General features: G+C 34.3%; 1 protein-coding gene across 4 annotated transcripts; it reads right to left on the bottom strand.

The window, feature by feature from the left end:
* Positions 1–2,224: 2,224 nt before the first annotated feature.
* LOC133302785 (probable alpha-mannosidase At5g13980) lies at positions 2,225–20,084 on the bottom strand. Of its 4 annotated transcripts, none has more exons than XM_061502624.1 (29): positions 19,811–20,084; positions 19,634–19,717; positions 18,733–18,821; positions 18,390–18,564; positions 18,155–18,274; positions 17,934–18,017; positions 17,772–17,843; positions 16,051–16,164; positions 15,474–15,574; positions 15,275–15,368; positions 15,014–15,181; positions 14,839–14,928; positions 11,324–11,389; positions 11,160–11,216; positions 10,018–10,238; positions 9,779–9,917; positions 9,499–9,570; positions 9,341–9,400; positions 9,200–9,271; positions 7,404–7,451; positions 7,087–7,206; positions 6,704–6,769; positions 6,231–6,343; positions 5,175–5,259; positions 4,297–4,407; positions 4,076–4,174; positions 3,790–3,837; positions 2,845–2,920; positions 2,225–2,752 (listed from the first exon to the last, which is right to left on the bottom strand). In XM_061502624.1, exons 1-29 carry the CDS (start codon positions 20,042–20,044, stop codon positions 2,535–2,537), a joined length of 3,096 nt encoding a protein of 1,031 aa, XP_061358608.1. In that variant the 5' UTR covers positions 20,045–20,084; the 3' UTR covers positions 2,225–2,534. The 4 variants fall into 4 exon arrangements, with proteins under 4 accessions (XP_061358608.1, XP_061358600.1, XP_061358592.1 ...); XM_061502616.1 differs by having other exon boundaries at positions 9,779–9,912; positions 10,019–10,238; XM_061502608.1 differs by having other exon boundaries at positions 2,225–2,759; positions 2,852–2,920; positions 9,779–9,912; positions 10,019–10,238.
* Positions 20,085–23,097: the final 3,013 nt, after the last annotated feature.

The raw sequence follows: 23,097 nt of genomic DNA, 5'->3' as shown, positions 1-23,097 counted from the left end.
CAAACTGCACAAGCATATGCATCAAGTAATATAGGGACTATTATGAGCCCCAGATTATCGTCCTCAGGGAACAATTGTAAAAGTACGTTTAAAAGAAATGTAAATAAGAAAAGAAAAACCGAGAGCAAACAGTAAGTAAGGAGCAATTCGCTTCAAGGAGCAAATTCGTTCTCAAACCAAGGTTAGCCAACAAGCACTTGTCACCAGTTGGTTGAACATAGTCAAAGAATCTGAGTTTCTCCCTTAAGTTTTATTGAACCTTGCCTTGAAGGAATTTGGAAAATGTGGGAGTTGAGAGCAACAGAACAGAGAGCAAAAGAGATCAAGAACAACAGTAATAGTGAGAACATTGATAAAAATAGAGGGCAAAAGAGAAATGATGGTTGAAAAATTCTTAACTTCGTCAAACAAGTAACAACAATAAAGAAATAAAATAACGTAGAATCAAGATAAAAAATCGTAGGCTTAGGTTGGTATTTTCGCCCTCTTGGTCGTTCCTACAATGTCATAGGTTTTCAAAAATAAAATGTGCTCCCAGGATTCTTTCAGGCTATGGAGATAGATTGCTCTATCTTCACATTTCGCTCCCTAAGTAAGTTGAGGCAAAACAACCATATTTACTCAAAGTACTTGATTCCAATCTTGGATTGCCCATTATCGGGCCTGTCATTCAATGGGCCCCTTATACGGGTCCATAACAATATATATATATATATATATATATATATATATATATATATATATATATGGGTAAATATTTCTACAGCCACTTTAGATAAGGATATCCACAGCTACCATTTATAACTATGTTCTCTCGGGAGAACATAGTTATAACATTAAAGTTGTTTTTTTTCTCTCCTCAGATACTTTTCAAAACTTGTTTGCTGACGTGGAGAGAGAAAAAAAACAAATTTAATGTCATAACTATGTTCTTCCGGGAAAACATAGTTATAAATGGTAGTTGTAGATAATCTTATCTAAAGTGACTGTAGAAATATTTTTTTCATATATATATATATATATAGAGCTTATCGTTTCTCAAGCTACTTGAGATAATGTTATCTCCGGCTACTAAATCATAACCGTACAAAGATGGATCAACGGTGATAAAAGAAGAGAGAGAAAAAGAGAATCATAACCATTCAAAGGTAAATCAATTAATATAAGGAAATAAATAAATAAAATGACGTAGTTTTGGGTGGCCAGAGATAAACTTATTTCAAGCAGCTTGAGAAACATTTTTCCTATATATATATATATATATATATATATATATATATATATATATATATATATATATAAGAGTCTAGAGAATTGGCATGTAAGTTGCATAAGATGTAAAAGGTTTCTTACTTATTTTTCATTCATTGATATAATCTTGAAAAATATATCCTTCTATAGAAACAAATATTTATACATAATTTAATTCACCAAAACCAAAATAATTATACATAAATTAAAATGTTGAACAATAAAGTATGAGATTATAGTTACTACATTTTTTTCTTACTATCTTTTACTACTAAATCTTAACCCTTGATTTTCGTCAATTTAACGGATATAATTTATTGGATCAAATTGACAGAAATCAACAGTTAAAATTTGATAATAAAATGTAATAAGAAAAAAAAAATAAGTATAATCTCCCCTAAAATTTTATCGAAAGAAACTCAAATTACAAAACACACTCACTTATGCCCGCTCATTTTCATTACTTATTCTTTGAAATTCACTTTTATTCTACATTTTTTTATCTTTCTTTCTCCTTCCTCACTTTTTGTTTCTTATCTCGTGTCTAAGAGCCTTTGCTCCCCTTATGAAATGTCTATTCATCTTTCTTTGACTTCATGAAATTTTTATATTCTTCTCTTTATTTCTTTATTTTTCTTTTGCTTTACAAGGATTCAGATTTTTCTTGTTTCTTTATTTATATTTGTTCACTGCACATCAATTCGAACGTAATTTTCTACAAACTAACGAGAGGAAGAGTGAATAGTTAGTGCTTATTTGGATATAAATGGTTTGATATTTTTTATGTTATAGGAAATAAAATTATCTCTTACATACAAATAAAAGTATATGGAACCCATATGGATTCATGTAAAAAGAGGAGAGAAAAATAAAATATTGGTCCTCACACACTTTTATATATATATGTAAGATATAATTTTATCTTCTACAACATGAAAGACATTAAATCCTAAAATGTTTTCCTGTGAATGTACATAATCTTTAAAATAGTGAAACTGTAAGAAAGGGTGTGCGTACACACAAACATATTATGTGAAAGCTACAATTAAGTAAATAAAAAAAAGGTCTTCATGGAGAAATAGGCTAACAATAACTAATCTTCAAGCTGATTTGGAGGAAAGGAAGATATGGTGTCATGTTATGCAAACCACACAAGAATTTGAAGCTTCAGTCTTTATAATTACGACACGGGTTACCATTGTTACCTGAACTTTACAAACATGACAACACAATGCCAATATGCTTATTCAAAAGCAAAGACTTCAACAACAAGCGATTTTACTCTACAATGCATCAAAAAGATGGTTTGGCACGTCATCAAAGTAAATGATAAAAGTGCGGATTTCCATTGGAGCAAGCTCCACAGCTAGTTCTTTTGGATCAACTGGCCCTCCCCTTGAAACATGTCCATCTCCAAAAGAGCCTTCAACTTTCCAAACAAGTCTTTTTTTCTCCATCTCTATCCTCTCTTGATTGGCAGATAAGTTCATCTCTTTCACCTCTTTGATCTATTATCAAGGAAAACACACTTAAGTTAGAAAACAAGCTAAACAGGTCTGAAATTTTTTTCCATCCTCTTTGGAAACCTATCACTATTCACCTTCTTCCCAGGGAAGAGCTTTTTCAGCTCCACACTTGCCATTGCAGAGAGATCCTTGTCTTCTTCAATCTGTGCATGAATTTGATGGGTCAAGAGAGTGAGGTAGTAAAACAAGAAGCAATACATAATGCACTAATTACAAAATGAAAAAAGACAATGAATATAGCATGGGCCAGGAGAGTACCCTTTGTTAACAGAAACCAATCTTAGTGGCATTGCCATGGTTTAATCTTAAGGACCTCCAAATCCACAAGGAACAATCATGATTTATTCATTTATTTGGTAAACAATCATGATGGCAGGAAAGAGGACGGGCATGGAGCAATGGTAAAATTGCTCCTTTGTGATTGAAAGATCACATGTTTGAATCCGGGAATAAGCTTCTTTGCAAATAATGCAAGGGTAAGACTGTATACAAGGATTGTCTTCAACCCTATTCTCGCTAGTCGGGATTTAATGGAGTAGTTTTTTAATCATGATGTCAGAAATCCTTCTCTACAAGAAACTTGTGCTAGTTTGAGAATGGTTTTCCCCAACCCTAATAAGTTGACAGATTTGTTCTAACAAAACTGCAATTATTCTTTTTAGAATAAAAAATGCATTCCCTCGTGCATACATAAATTGAGGCATTTTATTCAGAGGAAAGGTTTGTACTTCATTCTAGCAAAATCGTCACAGAAACATACAAACAAGAGACAAATGGTACCAGAAACCATTACAAGAGATCTGCAGATAAATTAAAGAGCCAATAAATTCTCTTTTCCCTGAGAAAACAATTTTCTAATGGAGAAAACTATTTCAAAAGTTCAAATACATACATAACCAGCAAACATGTAATTGAAATGAAAGGGCCAGGTTACATATAAAACTGTTCATTTCAAAAACTAAGTCAAAGAAAAGCACATGTGCAAAATGCTAAATAAGAATAAAATGGAGACCTCATATAGATGCGCCAACCGAAGGAGAACTGTCCCATTATCAAGTTCCTGAAAAGTCCAAGAAAATAGATATAATTACAAGTTAAAGAATTTCTGCATGACAGAATAAATACGTGCACTTGTGAACCAGAGCACACAAATAAAGCCAGGTTTGATGTCATCATTGTGTTGGCCATGTAATTGTCACTTGTTAGTGTTCGCCAAAAACAATTATCTCCTGTTCTTGCTTAACTAATACATTGGGGGATAAGGGAATCCCTTTAAGCAGGGATAAAGACATATATACCTGTAACGTCAGGATAACAATGTTCTCAGGTAATGTGTAAGAAGAATCAATTCCTGAAAATGTTGGTACATGAGAATTCATCCAGTCACCTTTATCATCCTGCCAAATGATATTGACCTTTTAGTGACTGACACGTGATATCATTATAATATATCAGAAATCATCAAATAAAAAGTACATATATGTACAAGAACTACTTCTTTTCCAATATTGAATTTCACCTTTTCAGAAAAGGCCAACAGAAGTGGAGAATATATTTCCTGGCCAAAAGTACGACGCCACTTGGCACCCTCACCCAAGGGATCTATTCTGTAGTAAAATTTACCTTGGACCTGAAAAGTAAGTAGTAAGTAATAGATCCAAAACTGCCAAAATGCGGTGACATTTTTCCATGCATCGATATTGGCAAAAATGCAGGCAATCTGCTCCAACCATATACACAAATAACAGCAAAAACTGCACTGGCACAGTTTTGGCAGGGATAATCTATTGATAACATTGGAACTAAATCCTTCTCTTTAAGACCTCAATGTAATCGAAAATTGCCCCCCCCCCCCCCCCCCTCTCTCTCTCTCTCTCTTAAGTCCCAATGATAACATTGGGACTAAATCCTTCTCTTTAAGACCTCATGTAATTGAAAAATGGCCTCTCTCTCTCTAAGTCCCAATGATAACATTGGGACTAAATCCTTCTCTTTAAGACCTCAATGTAATTGAAAATTGGCCTCTCTCTCTCTCTCTCTCTCTCTCTCTCTCTCTCTCTATATATATATATATATATATATATATGAAGAAATATTTCTCCCGCAACATGAGATAAAATTATCTCCTGTTATACGAGAAACATTTTTCCTGTATATATATCAACAAAAACTTATTTGCACATGCCAAATTATGACTTGACACTTAGGTCAGCTTCTGCTAAAATGGATTGACATTGATTTGTCAAACCTTTTTATGCTATCAGCAATAAGACACATTAGAGAGTACCTATGAAGTTGACCAAGTGACAAATAATAGCCAAAAATAAACATCTAATATTAATAAAAGAAACAATGATAGCAACTTCTTGACTTTAAAAGTAGGTACGAAATTCTTACAGTTAGACCCCTGCAATCATCAACAACACAGTCTGTTTCATTTAGAGCCTCTCCAACACCTTTTGAATCATCAAGTAGCAATCTCCTATTGGTCACAAGAAAGAGTGAAACTTCATTAACTTTTTAGAAAAGAAAAAGAAAATGTAAATTAAGAAAAGCAAAGAGTGAAAAGATACCCTCAAAACAAGACATAAAAAGAGGGGACCGGACGGGGAGGCGGCAATCAAAGCAACAAGGGCCCTCATTGCATGTCACCAATAAAAAACAGCCCCCACTCTAACTCGCTAATACTAAGACAAGTGCAAGTGCAAATTCGTGAAAACATCAAATAGTAAAAATAGAATACCATGATGGATACATCTTCTGTTCATCTACATATTTATTGAAAACTATATATAATTAATATAAATAAAAATTACGCAAAATACGTTAAACTAATTGCATATTCCCTTTATAAATACCTATAATTAATAGCATTGTTTTTTCAAAAAATAAAAAATAAAGGAAATTTAAAAAAAATAAAATTATACTAGGTTAATAAAGAAATGTATCCACCAATAACAAAAAAAAGAGTTAAAAAGAGAACAACAAAATTTCAATTCGCAGGTTGAGCCCATCCACTCTTAAAGCGGCAATCCATACTCTAGTGTGCAGAATGGAGAGCATAATTGACAAATTAGGCTATCTAGCTCCCACCCCCACCAAAATAATAATAATAATAATAAAGAAGAAGAAGAAGAAACTGTAACATTTCCACAATAAATGCTGAAGCAGATATGTTCCCGAAAATCTTTGCATTATGCTGAACTAAAACTCCAAATCACTGCATAAATTGTACATCTCCAAAATCTTCCCCTCCTTTCTTCCGAAACCTTTAAAGCATTAAAATGATTCATCCGGTTTTATATGCTTATACATTGTTCACCATAGATGCCAAAAACATCACATCTCCAAGCAACAAGGCAGTGCTAAGATAAGAGTAATTCAATTATAATTTCAGGTAACTGGCAATATAGCAATCTATTTTTAAAGCACAATTTGAAGAATAACACATACCTATGGACCATCAGCTCTATTTGGCCATCTTCTAAGCTGGATCCTCCGATAGCTCTATCAACCAAAACTGAGAATTCTGTCTTACTATCCTTTATGTATATCCCAAGATTTAACTGAAAGGACAAAATAAATAATATTGTGAACCTAAAGTATGGATTTAACTGATGAAGAAGGCTATAATGCAATCAGTCTCAATTCTGAAGTGGGGTTGCACATGAATTTTGCCGCAATCCCCCCTACCCACCGGCAAAAGAAAAAAGAAAAAACCAAAAAATACTTTTCCAATTGAAAAGAAAATAACACAAGAAAAAGAAGCGTGTCTAGCTCAATAAGCTCATGAAAATGAATGATTTCAATAAACCAAATAGTTAAAAAATGCAGCTTACTATTAGAAGTTTCATATCTTATCATATATTATGTCTTGAAAAACTACTGATTACTTTGACAGAAGTTTTGTATAAAAGTTCACATACAGGGTAATAATTTCCAGCAATGGGTTGGTTCACTTCCAGGTTCCAGTCCGTTCTGTAGTCACGTATCTGCAGTGAGATGAATTCCGTAGATTAAAGTTATGCCCGAAGAAAAAGATAAAGGATGAACCTGAAAGCTGCAGATTCTTTTATATGCCATTAACAAATTTATGATCAAAATATATGGAGAGAAAGTTGTTTCCATTTCTTAACTTCCTTTGAGAGGGAACTATCTTTTGGCTACCAAAACCTAGCATCTAGAAATATGAAGATAATAACGACAACTGACTCACAGTGCAAGGTAGCATTTAGTGTCAGCAATTATGGATGACCTAAACTAATTAATTAGATGCAGTACTGTAAGGAACTTAATCTAAGCTGCATACCCTTTTGATAAAATCACGCCCATTAGAATCCGTGTAAAATGTTTTGTTGGTTTGCATAGTAGTCGAAATCTGAGTAGCAACTTCTTTACCAATTCCATCTTCAACAGGTATAGGGCCAACCTGATATTCAAAATGTAGTCGGTTCAAATGATCCAACATTCTGTATGTAAAATGCATATAAGAAATATATCTCGATATTTACCACAATGAAAACAAGCAACCCCAACAAAGGTAAATCAAATAGTCATAGACAGCTAATACAATGACTATAAAAATGACCAAAATGTAAATATAAAAGCAATTATTTAAAAGCTTACAATAAACTCTACTTCAACGTGCTCCTTTCCTTTGTGTAGTCTGGTAATCTGCAGGCGTATTTGATGCACAGTAAATTATTTATTACTAAAATAATAATAATAATAATAATTATTATTATTATTATTATTATAATGAAAAAAGCTTAGGAGTTTGGACAAATACAAACTGAAGTTGACCACATACTAATATTGGGATGGGTCCCACATTGGTGGACTCTACCGTGAAGTTGGACCCACATTTATTTTTCTAAGTATCTGGGCTGACTCGGGCAAGATACCCTCCAGGTTACGTATAGCAACATTCAATTATTATTTTGCAGAAATAGATATACTGAAATAAATAATAACATTAAGTGCATCTCCCTAAGGTTTTGTTTCCTCTTTTGTTTATTTCTAGAAAAAGAACATTGAAGTTATTCACATGTCAATAGCCAATCATTTTAAAAGCTTAAACTAGTAGGGTATGATGCACTGACACTTCAAAAATCCTGACGTGTCGTGTCCGACACTTCCCGATACTCCAACACGCGGTGCAGAGACTCAAAAAAGGATTCAAATGTTGCATTGCATTGCGTTTTTAGTTTCAACTATTAGATTTGTTGGATTATGATTATCATTTTATTGAATTTAATATAAATATTTGGGATATCTTATGTTTCTTTGTAAAATTGATGGGTATTATAAGTTTAGCTTTATTTTTTTGTTAAATTATTGAATATTAAATATAATATATACTACATAAATAAAAAATATTATTTAATATCAAAACGTGTCCTAACGTGTCGAAATCTAACATTTTTTAGAATTAACATGTCGGAGTGTCGTGTCGTGTCGTGTCCCGTGTCGGTGCAACATAGCTAATAGGCAGAGGCCTGAGAATGATTTTTCTCTCTAACATGTCCCCTCGCATGTAAGCCCTTTAGGCTTAAAGTGTGAACATTGGACAATGCAGTTGCCATTCAAATTTAGCACTAAAATTACAATTTAATAAACACAAAGTGACTAACACTCCTGAAAGATTAAGCTTTTACATGGAGACCTACCAATGGTTTTCACCAAACAGAGAATAAATATGCTTTGAAGATAATATACTTAAAAGTAATTATAAAGAATAAGGTCGAATAATTCTCCTAGTAACTTCAATTTGCTTAAAGGTAGGCTTGCAAAGAATTATTTGTTTCAAGAGATAGTCAAAGCAATATAAGAATTACATTCCTGGGGTTACAATGATTTGATAGTTACGGACTAGTGCCATCAGTGGTGAAGCCATAATTATCATTTATAGGGAAAACCATACTAATTTATATGACTAAAAATGATAAACAATCTGATGAAAACTTGTCATATTTATATATTCAAGAAGGTAACATCCAATACACGTCTTTCTTATACATCACATAATTTATTCAATTCAACATGCAATGATAGTGTTAGAGATATATAAAAATCAAAAGATGGTCCTTCAATGGTTTTATATTATATCTTTCTAACACACACCCTAACGCAAGAGTCCTTTGGACTTGAAGTGTGAATATTACACAGGTTCATTTTTTCGGATCTACCTTATATTGACTTAATTCTACTAGAAAGTGGGGGGAGGCAATGAGGGGGTGATACCATATAAAGCAACCAATTCAACTTAACAGCTTAAACTATTAAGTGATGGGCCTTCAATGGTTTTATATTATATCTCTCTAACAGAGATTTTGTGTGGCTAAATAGAGAAAAAAGTTTATTAACAAGAAAGAAATATGCTTATGCTATTAAAGACGAAAATCTTGTAACAAGCAAAACACCTGATATATCCATGGATTGATTTTTTGATGAACTTCATCTAGTACTGGTCCATGCAGAACAGTCAAGGGAACCTGGAAAATTCAATGACTTTTAAGTGAAACTTGTTGTATGGATATTATATTTCAAAAAGCATTTCAAACCTGTCTTTCATGGTTTATGGGATATGTGCCATTTGGACGGAAGACATAGGCCCCAGAATTCTGTGAGGGAAATTAAATTACATAGTTATATTAAGAATATGATGTCTGGAGAAGTAGAAGGTTAATAACATAGTGGTATATATGGTAAAAATGTTTACCTGTGGATCTTTTTGATGACTTCCGTTATATCCGGAATAGTAAAGGTAACTCAGTTCAACCTGTTCCTCAACCTTCCATGTCAAAAACAAGAGTGCTAATCAAGTTTTACTTCTTTCCTTTTCATTATACTATCCAACAGTGTAACAGTCAAAGATGACAAATATATTAAAACATGACGAGAGGAAATGAGAACATCACAAATACACAGGCATCATTACAAGCATAAAAAGCTTTCTAATTAAAGGGGAATCATGTGATGCAAAGTGAAGTATCACGTACCATGTTTCTTATATTTACATAATTGGTAGACTTTTCTTGATCTGTTGAAAATGTAAGCTTCAAATTTCCTTTACCAACTTCAAATCTAGACTTTTCACTACTTTGATATGTATATACTGATGATCTGATGGAACCTGAAAATAAGCAGAAAGCAATTATCACAAAGTTCATGTTTTGAGCATGGAAAGCCGATAAAAATAAAAACTTGTCCATAAATAATAAAGCATTCTGTATTTCAACCTGTCCTTTTGGCAGTTGAGACAGTGTATGTGTTAAAACCAAGTGGTGGTACAGAAACTGTAAACGCAAGCCAATACATGGGTGTCTTGGGTGGAGTTTGTCCCAAATATGCCTTGACATAGAAGTTTCTTAGGTCTGCATATACCTCAGCCTGAGGAAGAAGTTGAGATTCTATTTCTATGCCGTTAGAGTCATGAACTGTAACATTGGCATTGATAACCTGCAGATGTTTGCATCAAAGACATTTTACTTGCATCTATATATAAATAGACACACAAAGAGTAAACACTGTTATATTTAAATAGATCATAAACTATTAGCGTGCCTTTGCAAGTACTATATATATATATGTATATATATATATATATATATATATATATATATTATTTAATGCTACAAACATGATAAGACACAATGTGGAATATTTCTGTTTGTAATCTGTGACCTGATTCAACTTAAATCTATAAATTAAAAAAAATCAGATATTTTATTCTACATATTAACTGGCCATGCTAATCCTACCACTTTGAAACTGATGTGTGAAGCTGTGAGCCAAGTTTTGCATTGCTTCTCATAGGAAGCTCCCATATAGTTTTTCTAGAGACATGAGTTTTAACTGTTTTTTAAACCCATTAGCATTTCTAATTCTGCCATGCTTTTAGAAACAAGTCAGGGGTCTTTTCACGAGACACATTTTCTCTTCATTTGTCTTTTCCTAATCCTTCATAATTGAACATTAGAACAATGTGTTACCAGTTTGTTGTCAATAAAAGTAAAAGCTCATCAGTAAGTGTATATAGCTTTTTTTTGGGGTCAAATTTCAAAAGTACTTTTAACATTTTTTTAACCAAACACTTTCTTTAAAAAACCACCTCTGATAAATGGCCACCAAACACCAATTTTAAAAAACCTATGAAATTTTATAAGCGGTATTTCAGTATATTTTAAGAAGTAAATAGCAATACCAAATAACCTTTAACATCATACAGAAGACATGAAAAGAGTTCATGAACTTAGACCATAGAAAGAATCAAATGAATAAAGATCATGACAATTTTCCATATATTAGTTTCAAATGCTCTCAAAACAGCCATATATTGAACTTAAAACAATCATGAAATACTAGAATGACATTACTCACAGGAATTCGAACTACTTCATCCCTCCTCCAACCAAGAGAGTTGTAAACCACAATAACCTAAATGTGGGAAGAGCTCATGAGAAGATATAACTCAAAATCATATATAAAATAATTGAATACTTCGAAAAAGAGAACAAGATATTCGATGACATAAATGATTTTACCAAATTCTTTCCTTGAGCCAGATCAACTTCTGATGCAGGACAGTAACTTATGTTTAGAAGTGGACACTGGAAAATATATCAAAAAGGAAAGAGGAAAAAAAAAGCAGATTGCAAATGTCAAAAACCTCTAAAGCATGAAATTGGATATGATTAAAAGAAATAATCAATATGCAAATTAAATGCGAATTACCTAAGCTTCTCTATATACCTTAATGTGTGGGTTTTATAACTATCCTATCTCAGCTATGATCATTATAAATTTAGAGAGAGAGAGAGAGAGAGAGAGAAGGAACACTTAAAGCTCTAACATCTATTATTACATAAAAAGGCTTATAAGACTATAATGAAACACAACACCGGAGTTGGATGGACATATTGTGTATAATAACACAGACAACAAAATTGCTGGAATATAAAATTGTTGTTATTGTGCTTAGTTACGCCATCTTTAAGTCTTTACTTTCCTTGAAGGTATGCAATAGCTCTTATGTCAAGTTTCAGGAGCACCATAGGGTAGGAGGTTCCTCTTTTAGTTTAGCTTTCCCTTGACTTTTTTGTCTATGTTCCTTGAACAACTCTCCTATCCAAAAAATTTATAGTATTCAAGATTCCGTTGTTTCTTGAGATTTCCAATTTTTTAACTTAAATGATAGGGAATCTTCTGAATCCGAGGTTCTTTTGAGTCTCCTTGATTCTGTTCATTTGTCCTCCAAAAAAAAAAAAAGAATTTGGTGTCTTGATCCTTGGGGTGCTTTCTTGCAAATCTTGTTTTCAATTCTTAACTCACTCGTTGAATACAGAAACATTACTCCATAAAAAATCCCTTTGGAAATCTAAATCTCCCTTTGAGGTTAAGTCTTTTATTTGGATAGCTATGCTTAAAAGAATTCATACCAATGACATGCCACAGAGTAGGCCACATAAGGCAATTTCCCCTTTTATATATATATATATATATATATATATATATATATATATATATATATGTTATATCTACTGCAAGCCCAACTAGTTTGGGATAAAGGTGTTGTTGATGTTTATATCTAGTGCGAGCTCAGAATCTGTTCCTAAACTTTCTTGCATTGCTCTGCAACTACTGATTTGTGGATTCTTTCTTTGGTTTTTTTTTGGACAATGCTGGGTGCGTCCTTAGTCCTTGGACCGGTTTTACTGGTTTTGGAAGAAGTAAAGAAATGCAAAGTTTTGTGGCAATGTGCAATATTTGCGACATTTTTGGTGCATTTGGCTGGAGCAAAACCTCACATGTTTAAGGATACCTATTCAGATAAGCAGTTGCTTAAGGATAATGATAGGACCCCACTCATGATTTATCCTAAGAATTGCCACATGGAATTATTTAGGAAGGATGACTCAGCTCATAAAGGGAATATTCTAGAGGTGAGGTTGTTGGAAGGCTCCAATTCTGTTAGAATGGATGAGGTGGCAAAGAGAGAGGGGAGATGGTTAAAAGGCAGCACAGAAGTGAGGAGAGGGATCTTTGACCATTTGGAACCTTGGGCACCTTAGGGTGATTTGGGAGAGACTAGGGGCTCTACAATTCCTCTAGTATTATCCTTTACTGTTAAGCATTTCCAGTTCTTGTAATTGTTCCTTTTATTGTTAAATTGTCTCTGTTAATTGTCAAGTCCATGTAATTGTCATTTGAATTCCATCAATATATGAAAAATCTGATTATTCAGGCCAAAAAACACTTGGTTCTCTGTTACTGATCTATATTTGGGTTGAAGGTCTGTATCAAATGGTATCAGAGCTCCGATCTAGGAGCTCTGTGGGCATGGTAGCGACAAGAAGCATGGAAACCAGAATGAAGGTTGTGGAAGAAGGGCTGCGCAGGAACTATGATTGTCAGGACGAAGTGATTCGAAGGCTTGATGCTAATGATGCTCGACACGAAGAAGTTCTATTAAGGATGGACGCTAACAAAAGGGGAATGGCAGAAATCATCCGGCGATTGGACGAAATGGTTAGGAGGAGACAGAGTCGTTCCAGAGATGAGGAGAACAACCTCGAGGATGACGAACCAGACCCACACGAGGAAAGAAATCGAAAAAGAGACAGGAGACTTAACTCGAATGCTCGGATGACCAGACGAAACCAACCGGAGCTATTGGACAACCCTTACCGGACATTGTACACGCTCAAACAGAGAGGGAGCATTGTGGAGTTTCGGACGGAGTTTGAGAAGAGGGTGGGTGACTTGCTTTTAGAAGACGAAGACTTACTCATGGAGGCATGGCTGAATGGCGTACGCAACAATATCAGGGAAGAGCTATTGAGGTTTCCAACCTTCAACTTGACGGAGATGAAGAAACTCTCCTTGAAGATCGAAAGACGGAACGCAGCGTGGAAGGAGGAAGGATTGGGGCAATTTGGGAGAAGTTGGGCTCAAGGATTGACCAGTGTAGTTGTGGGCCAGCGAATTGGTTCAGGCCCATCTGAGGCTAAGGGGTGGAAGGCATCGAAGGTGGGCCAAGGACAGACAAATAGCCCAAACCCGGTTAAGTCACTAATGGTGGGTTCCAAATTTTCGAACGCGGGTCATTTTGGTCAGCAAAATGAGCAAAAAAAAAACCCTAAGGAAGGAACGACAACGGAGGTTTCAACGTATGTTACCGGAAGCCGCGCGGTGGAAAGCTACTCGGGTCAGGAGCGACAGTCATCTCAGGCAGAAAGAGGAATATTCTATGGGAATATTCTAGAGGTGAGGTTGTTGGAAGGCTCCAATTCTGTTAGAATGGATGACGTGGCAAAGAGAGAGGGGAGATGGTTAAAAGGCAGCACAGAAGTGAGGACAGGGATCTTTGACCATTTGGATCCTCGGGCACCTTAGGGTGATTTGGGAGAGATTAGGGGCTCTAGAATTATCCTTTATTGTTAAGCATTTCCAGTTCTTGTAATTGTTCCTTTTATTGTTAAATTGTCTCTGTTAATTGTCAAAGTCCATGTAATTGTCATTTGAATTCCATCAATATATGAAAAATCTGATTATTCAGGCCAAAAAACACTACTTGGTTCTCTATTATTGATCTATATTTGGGTTGAAGGTCTGTATCAGATAATTTTAAAGGGAGGATTAGGTAGCTTTATTACAATGATGTCTATGGTTACTTGATGTATAGTTTTTCTTCTCTCTTTCTTGAGGAGGATTTTTCATCCTCCTTGTCCCCTGTAATTTTCTTCTCTTAGTCGTAAAAAAAATTTATAAAAAAAAATAAGAAATTATTATTTTCCAGAAAATTTCCCTTATAAGTCTAAATGTTTCATGCATGAAATATGATAATAAGATAACCAATTTTTAAGTATCAACAACGTATGCAAACATCACAGCATGCTGAAAACTTGACAAAATAAAGGTATTTCTATGTAGTGAGATGAAGATAGGAATAGAATACATCAAATAAAATCCAAAACCAGGTTTTCATTAAATGGTAATTGCCTACCAAATAATGAAAATATCCCACAAACTTAAGAATTCAAGAATCAAGATCTTTTACTTGTTGGAACTTTGTAACTGGGTTCTGGCATCTAGTAAGCAACGTTGACTCAACTAAGCAAGCCAGTGATGATGAAACCAATTCCTCTGCCTGCACAAAGGAAATACACCAGTAGGCGACATGCTAACAAATGGATATAGACAGTTACTTGAAGATAGATACAATGAAACTGCACCTCCTTGTAGCCTATTGACAATCGTTTAGAATAATCATTGGCCACATGCTGTTTTTCTGTGCCGGTGACTGCATCATGGTGTTGAGCAATTGCTAAAGCGTCAGCTAATGAGTCTGTATTTGGCCCCGAATTCATTCTCCCTCGAAAAAATTCTAGTTGTCTTGCAGCCTAATAATTTGTTGGTATAAAATAAATATCCAGACACCAGTGGACCAGACAACTTCAATTACCTTATATAAACAATAAATATACAAGTCATACCAAATAATAGCCACTCATTAATCTGACATAGAGTTTGAAGGCTGGCCTACTGGTAAAATATCCTGTCCAGTAACCATTTGCATTATCTGCATAACTGGCATTTTTTTCATACACATAAGAGGCAAAGCATCACACATAGAGAAAAGAAAAATCAAGAAATATGCAAGGAGATTATGCAACAACTAAATATTAAACTCACGGGAAGAAATCCTCAGTCTTGATTGGCCACGACTCATCTGTAGCATATTTTGCATCAGTATATATGGATGGTGTAGAGTACAGAGCGTTGACACGTCCATCCTAAATTGTCCAACAAACAAACTTTTAATATTCAGAGTTCACAATAACACTATGAATAAAGACAAGGAGTCAAATTGTGAGTCAAAGCACAACCAAATGAATTCTTTTTTATCTAAGGATTACTGTTTGTCTTAACTTTATATATAACTTTTAACCCTAGAAAGGAGGGCAAAGAAAGAAAAACACATGTGTGCATGCGTGCACGCACACACCTGGTAAGACACCAGTGTTGGAAATTTTTATGATTTTAGTAATTACAGCCAAGAATGGCTGTCATTAACTGTCCGATAATGATTGTAGGTCTGGCTTGTTACTGGCCTAATTCCGTGTATTTAACATAATCCAATGAAAAATGCCAATTTACTATTATAAAATCATATTCACCCAGGACTTTCCAGAAAAAATCATGAAAATTGAATTCTAAGTATTTCAATGAGGGAAAAGTCTCACATTCTTCTGACTTGGGAGAAAGTTACCTTGTTCACATAATGAATTAGCTTGTCCATCTGTCGGAACCATGTATGTGCATATTGATACTTAAAATCAGTTCCCATTGTCCACATTATGTGATTTGTTCGAGTTAGGTTTGCCTGAAAAAGAAACAATATGGGGCAACAATTCAGATGAGATCCTGCATAAAAGCTGTTAAAGTTCCTCCTAGGGTGAACTCAAATTTCAAGCTAAAAACATACAGTGTGGTTGAGATGGATTGCCACTCAAGGAGGTAAGAAACATCTTTTGAAAGCACCCATTTTAAGAAAATTCAAGGATGATTACATGCTAACATTATAATCCAACATTGCACTAGACAAATAGCTGGATTACATTCAGTATGTACTCTTTGGAATTGGTATTGGGCTGGGAGATACAGTAGCCTCTTGAATTGCTACCGGTTCATCTTTCTTTTAGTTTCTTCTAATTTTATCTTCTCCGTTTGGGCTATCAATTTGTTCTCTTAATTTTCTATAACAGTGATCATTATATCAATTTCCTGTTGTAATTTCTCTGATTGTAACAGACTAACAGTGTTAAGTAAAATTCTTCTTCATTTTTCAATGCGTATTTTCTGTTTCCTTTCCCTTTTTAAGCAGAATCGTAACATATTCCTTTTAGATGCTAAAGAGTAAAGACAGACCATGGATGGTTAAAAAATTTATATGAATAACCTTCTTGATGGAAGGGAACTGAAACAGCAACCTCAACTGTGAATTATTTGTTAGACCCCAGAACAGATCTTAGAGGGATTGACTGCTCTACATTTGTAAAAACTGAAGATGATTCTTTGCCCTATTGGCTAAAAATATCAAAAGTACATGGTTGCAATGTTAGCTTCTGGGTAATCATTCATAGGAAGACAGAAGACTTAATTCAAGGAAGTAGAAATATCAATATGATATATAACATGGGGGAACAAAAGTAAAGATCAAATTTACTTTAAATCAAACTGAAAGACGAGAATTAATTCAAGGACCTAGAAATATCAACATGATAGATAATATTGGTATAAAAATAAAATTTACAAAAAAAATAAAAAAATAAAATAAAGATAAAATATTTCTTCAAAGCAAACTTTAAGAGGAGAATTACTTCAAGGGAGTAGAAATATCACTATGATAGATAACATGGGTACAAAAATAAAGATCAAATATTCATCTAAAGAAAACTGAAAGAAACCAGAACAATAATATAAAGAAGGATAGGAAAATGGTAACTATAATGTCTATTCGATATTTTTACTTTGTGTTATTTTGGTGTCTTCTTTTAAAATTATCATGAGACAAATCTCCCAAGAGTTCAAGCTATTAGGTGAAGGCTCATTAATGATTTTCTATATCTTACAAGTCCCCTCCCACAGAAGCCCTTTAGGTTTAAAGCATGTACAATGCATAGGCCCACCCACCTTGTTCTTGAACTATTTATTTAGATTAATGAAGGTGAAAATGATTACATTCTACACCATTCGGTCAAAAAAGCTCGAATACCATGTCATGAACCAACCCAACTCTCCCAAAAGCTTAAGCTATTAGGTAAAAGCTCGTAAATGGTTTTTATAACACTCCAAACAGGAACGATATGTTGTCCTCCTCTCTGTCTCTGCCTCTCTCTCCCCTCCAGTTTTTAATCTCTAAACATCTTCTTGTATCACCAAAATCGAATAAATTCTTCAGCAATTTGAAGACAAATTTGCTCAATTTACCTGTGATAATGCAGCAGCAACAAAGTCGTTCACTCGATCTTGGACATTATAATCAAACAAATCCATGTTATCCTTCAGCAGGAAGTAATCAAAATTTAGCAGAGCAGAAAACAAAAATATTTATTGTGTAGCAGCAAAATTAATAAGTTCTTATAATATTACTTGAACTATTGGTGAGTTATCATTAACTTCAAAGTAAAATCCAGAAGGTGGCTCATAATGCTCAGGGAATACACCAGCAAAGATCTGGAAGAACACAAAGGCAACAAGGATACATGAGATAATTAAAAGAACCATATAATTTAAGAGACACCAATCATTGAAAAACAAAGACAACAATACAAATATTAAAAGAGAGAAAAAAAATCATTCTTGATAGTCACCTGGGAAGATGAGCCAAGGCTCTTGCTACCCTGCCAGATAACCTCAAGACTCTTCTCCTTTTTGCGCTTAACCCTATCTTGGTAATCTATCCGACCAAAGAAAAGTGAGTCAAAGCCAACCTGCATCCACAATAGAACCAGTTGATAGCCCGCAAAGAAAAAAGTATTACTGACAGTTATTTTTCTTCCAACTATATTCATGACAAGATTCTAAGGTTGAACATCTACAACATACTTCAGCTCCCAATAAGTAAGCCTGAACAGCAGAATGTCCAAAGGGATCAATTTGCCAACCAATTCTAGGAGTCACACCAAACTCTTCTTTTAGAAACCGATGTCCAAGTGTAGTCTGATCAATCATGTCTATGTAATGAGGTACTGCCTCATCATGCATACATATGCCCCCATTTCTGTGACAAGGAAAAAAATAAAGGAAAGAAATAACATCAATACCCAAATACTAGACAAGAGAATAATACAAAATTGGAGAAAGTCAATAATTTTTGGAACCCTCACAGACATGAAGGACAACTTTGTTCCTAATCACAGTGAAATCTTTTATCAGAAATGTAATTTACATGAACTCTAGTTGACCCGAACTAACGAGTCGCTTAACTACATCCTGAACAGCTTCACTCTGATCTCTCCACCATCGCTGGAAAAAGGCCTGCATTGATGAAAGTAAAAGAATAAATAAGTTAAAGAAAAGGTCCACACGTAAAGTGAACATATGGTTACCTGCTATGCTCAAGTATATAAATAATGTGGCGTAGAAAGAATACAAAACAAGAAGTGCATGCATGAGATAAATACAACTTTGCAGTACAAAGAAGAAATTCAAATATCTATTGAGTTTAAACCCCGGAGTTTGTCGACTCCTCAAATTTTCTTGATATTCCTATCTACCAATTTCATAAGCATTAGCAAGCCTATCACACTGCAGTACCAAGTTGATCTAAGAGAGGGCAATTCCCAGTTAACTTCCAAACATACATTAAAAAGGCCCATATTTTTGAAAAATTAATTTTAGGGATTCGGAATTTTGACCACTTGTAAGTAAGACAGACACGTGGGGAAGCTTCAAAAAGTTACAATTCCATGATTCAGTCAGATTTTCTAATCTTGTTGACATTCCTCTTTGACAATGTCATCAGCACTAGTGGTGTATCAAACTTACTGAAGGAGCAACATTAATCTATTGAAACAAGGTGGTTGTTAAATATAAACACTGCATTTGGAAGATAAAAGGCGAGGGAAGGACTGGTCTATAAAAGGAAATGAACTACTTAATCAGATTTCACCAAGAGGGGAAGTGGCATGGAAGAAAGCAAATTGAATCTTGGAACATCACAACATTGGACCCTAAAAGACCAACTTTTTCAGTCACATATTTTCCTCTGAGCACAAGCTATAGCACTTTAATTCAAAAAAAAGATTGTCGAAGAGCAAAACATAAGGGGCAAAAAAGGGTTAACTTACCATCTCAACATAGATAAATTTTCGGTTCTTGTCAGCCAAAAGAGCATGAACCATGGAATCCAACACATTTTGCACACAAGCCCCCTACACATAGCAACATAATAATAAGTCCACAAAATTGCAAACTACAGACACACTGTTCGCAAGAAGTTTAATAAGACAAAGAAAAAAAAATACCTGAATTGAATTGTTAGAACCAACATAGTACTGATCAACGGTCTTCAACCAGCCAACATCATCATGTGTATGAGCAACAAGATGAACATTGAGCTTCCCAGAGACTATGCCCTGCGAGGTGTTGTACACCATAAACTTGGATTCCCCACAAAAGAGTATCCCCAAAAGGGTAAACAAAAATAGCAACTTTTTCGCCATTGAATGCTGAAATTGACGAATGGCGTCTTCACCCATGAAGCAAAGGCCGTTTCAGAAACCAAAAGAACAGCTAAAGCTACCTACTTTGGAAGAAGGAAAGATCATGCACACTTGCACAGTGAGCTCATCAGAGTCACTTACACGTGTTATCAAAGGTTACAGAGATAGGTGATTTTATCAGCTCCCATGTACGATGTTAAGATCATTTGACTTCGCTTCTAATGTAACCAAAATCAAAATCAATGGAAGTCTCCTAAGTCGTTAGTTAGTATAGTCTCTGTCTGTCTGATATAATCATCAGGGGGGCGTTTCCTTGAACACTTTTTCTAGATTTTCGTGAAGTTTAGTTTTTAGAAAATTAATCTTTGGTTCAACAGGTTTTTTTTTGACTAAAATTTATTTACGTGAAATGTCTAACTTTTTGAGAAAGATAGTAATTTGCACTGTTTAGAAATTCGATTTGATAGTGATTTTTTTGAGAAAACTTGGGTGAAGCACTGTTGACTCACTTTTGTCATATATTTCCCTAGTAAAATTTCGTCAAATCAAACTACTTTTTTTTAACTTCTCCATCTATTTAATTTTCTCTATGGATATCTAGTAATTACATTTATCTAATATTCTTAAAATTTATCTTTAACCAAACGCCCCTTACATTATTTTCCATTTGCATTGTTATTATTATTTTTGTTTGATAAAAAAAATAATGCTAATGGAAAATTAATTTTGATAATTAATTACTTTGGATAATTGGATAAGATACAAATACTTAAGAAAAAAATAAAGTGGGATTTCAGATTTGTCTGACATGTGGATAATTTCTTTTGCTTTGCTGAGTCACAACACACAAATCAAGATTTTGGGAAACTAAAGTTTTATATTTTAATCACATTAAATAAAAACATATGCATTTAAATAAGATGTTATCATAACGTTGAAGCAAAAACGATTATAATTTATTACGATACATGGAAACCATAAAATGATTTCTGACAATCTTCTTTTGGTGCTTATAAAGTTTCATATTCGAATATTTAGGTTACCGAGCTGTCCATCATGAATTACTTTTACTCAGAAAGGATGAAAAATAGCTCTATGAAAATTGTCTAGAGATATTCTTACGTTGCATAGATTTAATCTACACACAAGTCATGTAAATTAAGCCACATAGCTATTTTCCTTTTAAATAATAATGTATCAATTTATAATTAACTCTATATATATGAGAAATTCTTGTATAAATTTGGTTTACACAAATTGTATCAATATTAATTAATTACATTTATCTTTATGTCACATATTTTATATTTTAAAGTGGTGATCCATTGGCTATAAAAAAAAAAAAGTGGTGATCCATCACTTGTTGAATTGGCTTAATACACACATTTGATATTTGCATTTTTACAAAAAGAATATTATGTGATCTCATCACGTAACAACTTTACCTATGCTACATGTTATTGAAGACAGTGGGTGATATTATATCACTAAGAGATTTGAACTCATGTATAAGGCAGATGAGATAGATGATCAGAATTATCACTGTGCAATTATAAAAAATATAAGAACAGACTTACTTGTAGTCAGTATAAAGAATCAGAACAGATTAATGTATGCAGTAGAGGAATTAAATTCGAGTCCACAGAACGTGTCTCCTTAAGACAATTTGCCCCCTCACTGATGTCAAAGGTTGATGGACACTTGTCTCCCAGGATAGAACGGATTTCGTCTGAAGAATGGTGGCACTACCAATCAACAGCCCAAACGAACACAACAATTGCCAGAGGAAAGTACACCGGAGGATGAAAGACTGTATGCAAAAACCGGAAGGAGAAAAATTCCGGCAGAGTTTCAGTGCAGAAAAATTGGATCCATTTTCTGAAGGTGTCAGTGTCTATTTATAGACAACGTAAAGTCACGTTTCAAAAGGCACCTATTCGGCGACGAAACAACACATCCGTTGGACACGAAAAGACACATTCGTTCAACATGAAAAGACATCCATTCAAGGATGAAACAACATGTCTGTTAGGGTGAAACAACACATCCGTTAGGATGAAACAACACATCTGTTTGTCGACGAAAAGACACACATTTTCACTACCAAACTTCTTATTCATAACCAATAGATTGTCTACACAATATATATTTATATATATAAATTCCAACAATCCCCCACATGGATAAGAAGTCAAATCATTGTGACAAAAAATGCATAAGAGTATAAATGCAAAGTGTAATTTCCTCAACGAGAAACAACTGCATCGAGATAGGTGGAGTTACCTTTGAACCTTCTCTAGTGAAAACCTATCGGATATACTCGGTCAATCGGTGGTCTAGGTCGACTTGAACCGTCAACCTTTAGTGTATACCTAGACAATAGGAGTCACACAATTGCTTCTCTAGCATTGTTGGTCCTTTGTTGCGCCCATTTTGGCCGTGGGACACCTGCCTGGTTCTGCGAGTGTTTTAGAGAATCGGCCTTTGAAAAAATTCTGATAGAAGCGGCCCTCACTTCACACTCACATAGGTGATTTCTTTTGATGTAACTCACTATACATCATCTGAACACAACTGATTAAGAAATCATTAAAAGCCTAAATCCTTACCCTCATAATACACTGTCTTGTCTTAGGAATGAGTATGAGTTTAAAAACTCCACAGTGTTTGAACAGTCGACCATCACTTAGTTGTCTCTTTGAACCTAGTTCATGGGATCTCCACTCTTCTAGGTAGAGTTACCATAATGCTCAACAATTGATAGGCCTTAAACCCATTCCTTTCGACAAATTTTCAATCAACTCTCTAGGAATCCCTTTGGTTAACGGATCCGCTATGTTCTCTTTAGACTTAACATAGTCAATTGTAATAATTCCATTCGAGAGTAGTTGTCTCACGGTATCATGTCTACGACGTATATGTCTAGACTTACCGTTATACATGACGTTCTTGGCCCTTCCAATAGCTGCTTGGCTATCACAATGTATGCATACAGATGGTACCCGTTTTGGCCAATTAGGAACATCCTCAATAAAGTTACGAAGCCATTCGGCTTCTTCACCGGCCTTATCTAAAGCAATAAATTTTGC

The sequence above is a fragment of the Gastrolobium bilobum genome, unplaced genomic scaffold, assembly GCF_033153095.1.
Source record: "Gastrolobium bilobum isolate Gb01-03AN ecotype WA unplaced genomic scaffold, APGP_CSIRO_Gbil_v1 utg2242, whole genome shotgun sequence".
Taxonomy (NCBI): Eukaryota; Viridiplantae; Streptophyta; class Magnoliopsida; order Fabales; family Fabaceae; genus Gastrolobium; species Gastrolobium bilobum.
Note: the sequence above shows the minus strand (reverse complement) of the source record. Positions and strands in the feature narration are given on the sequence as shown.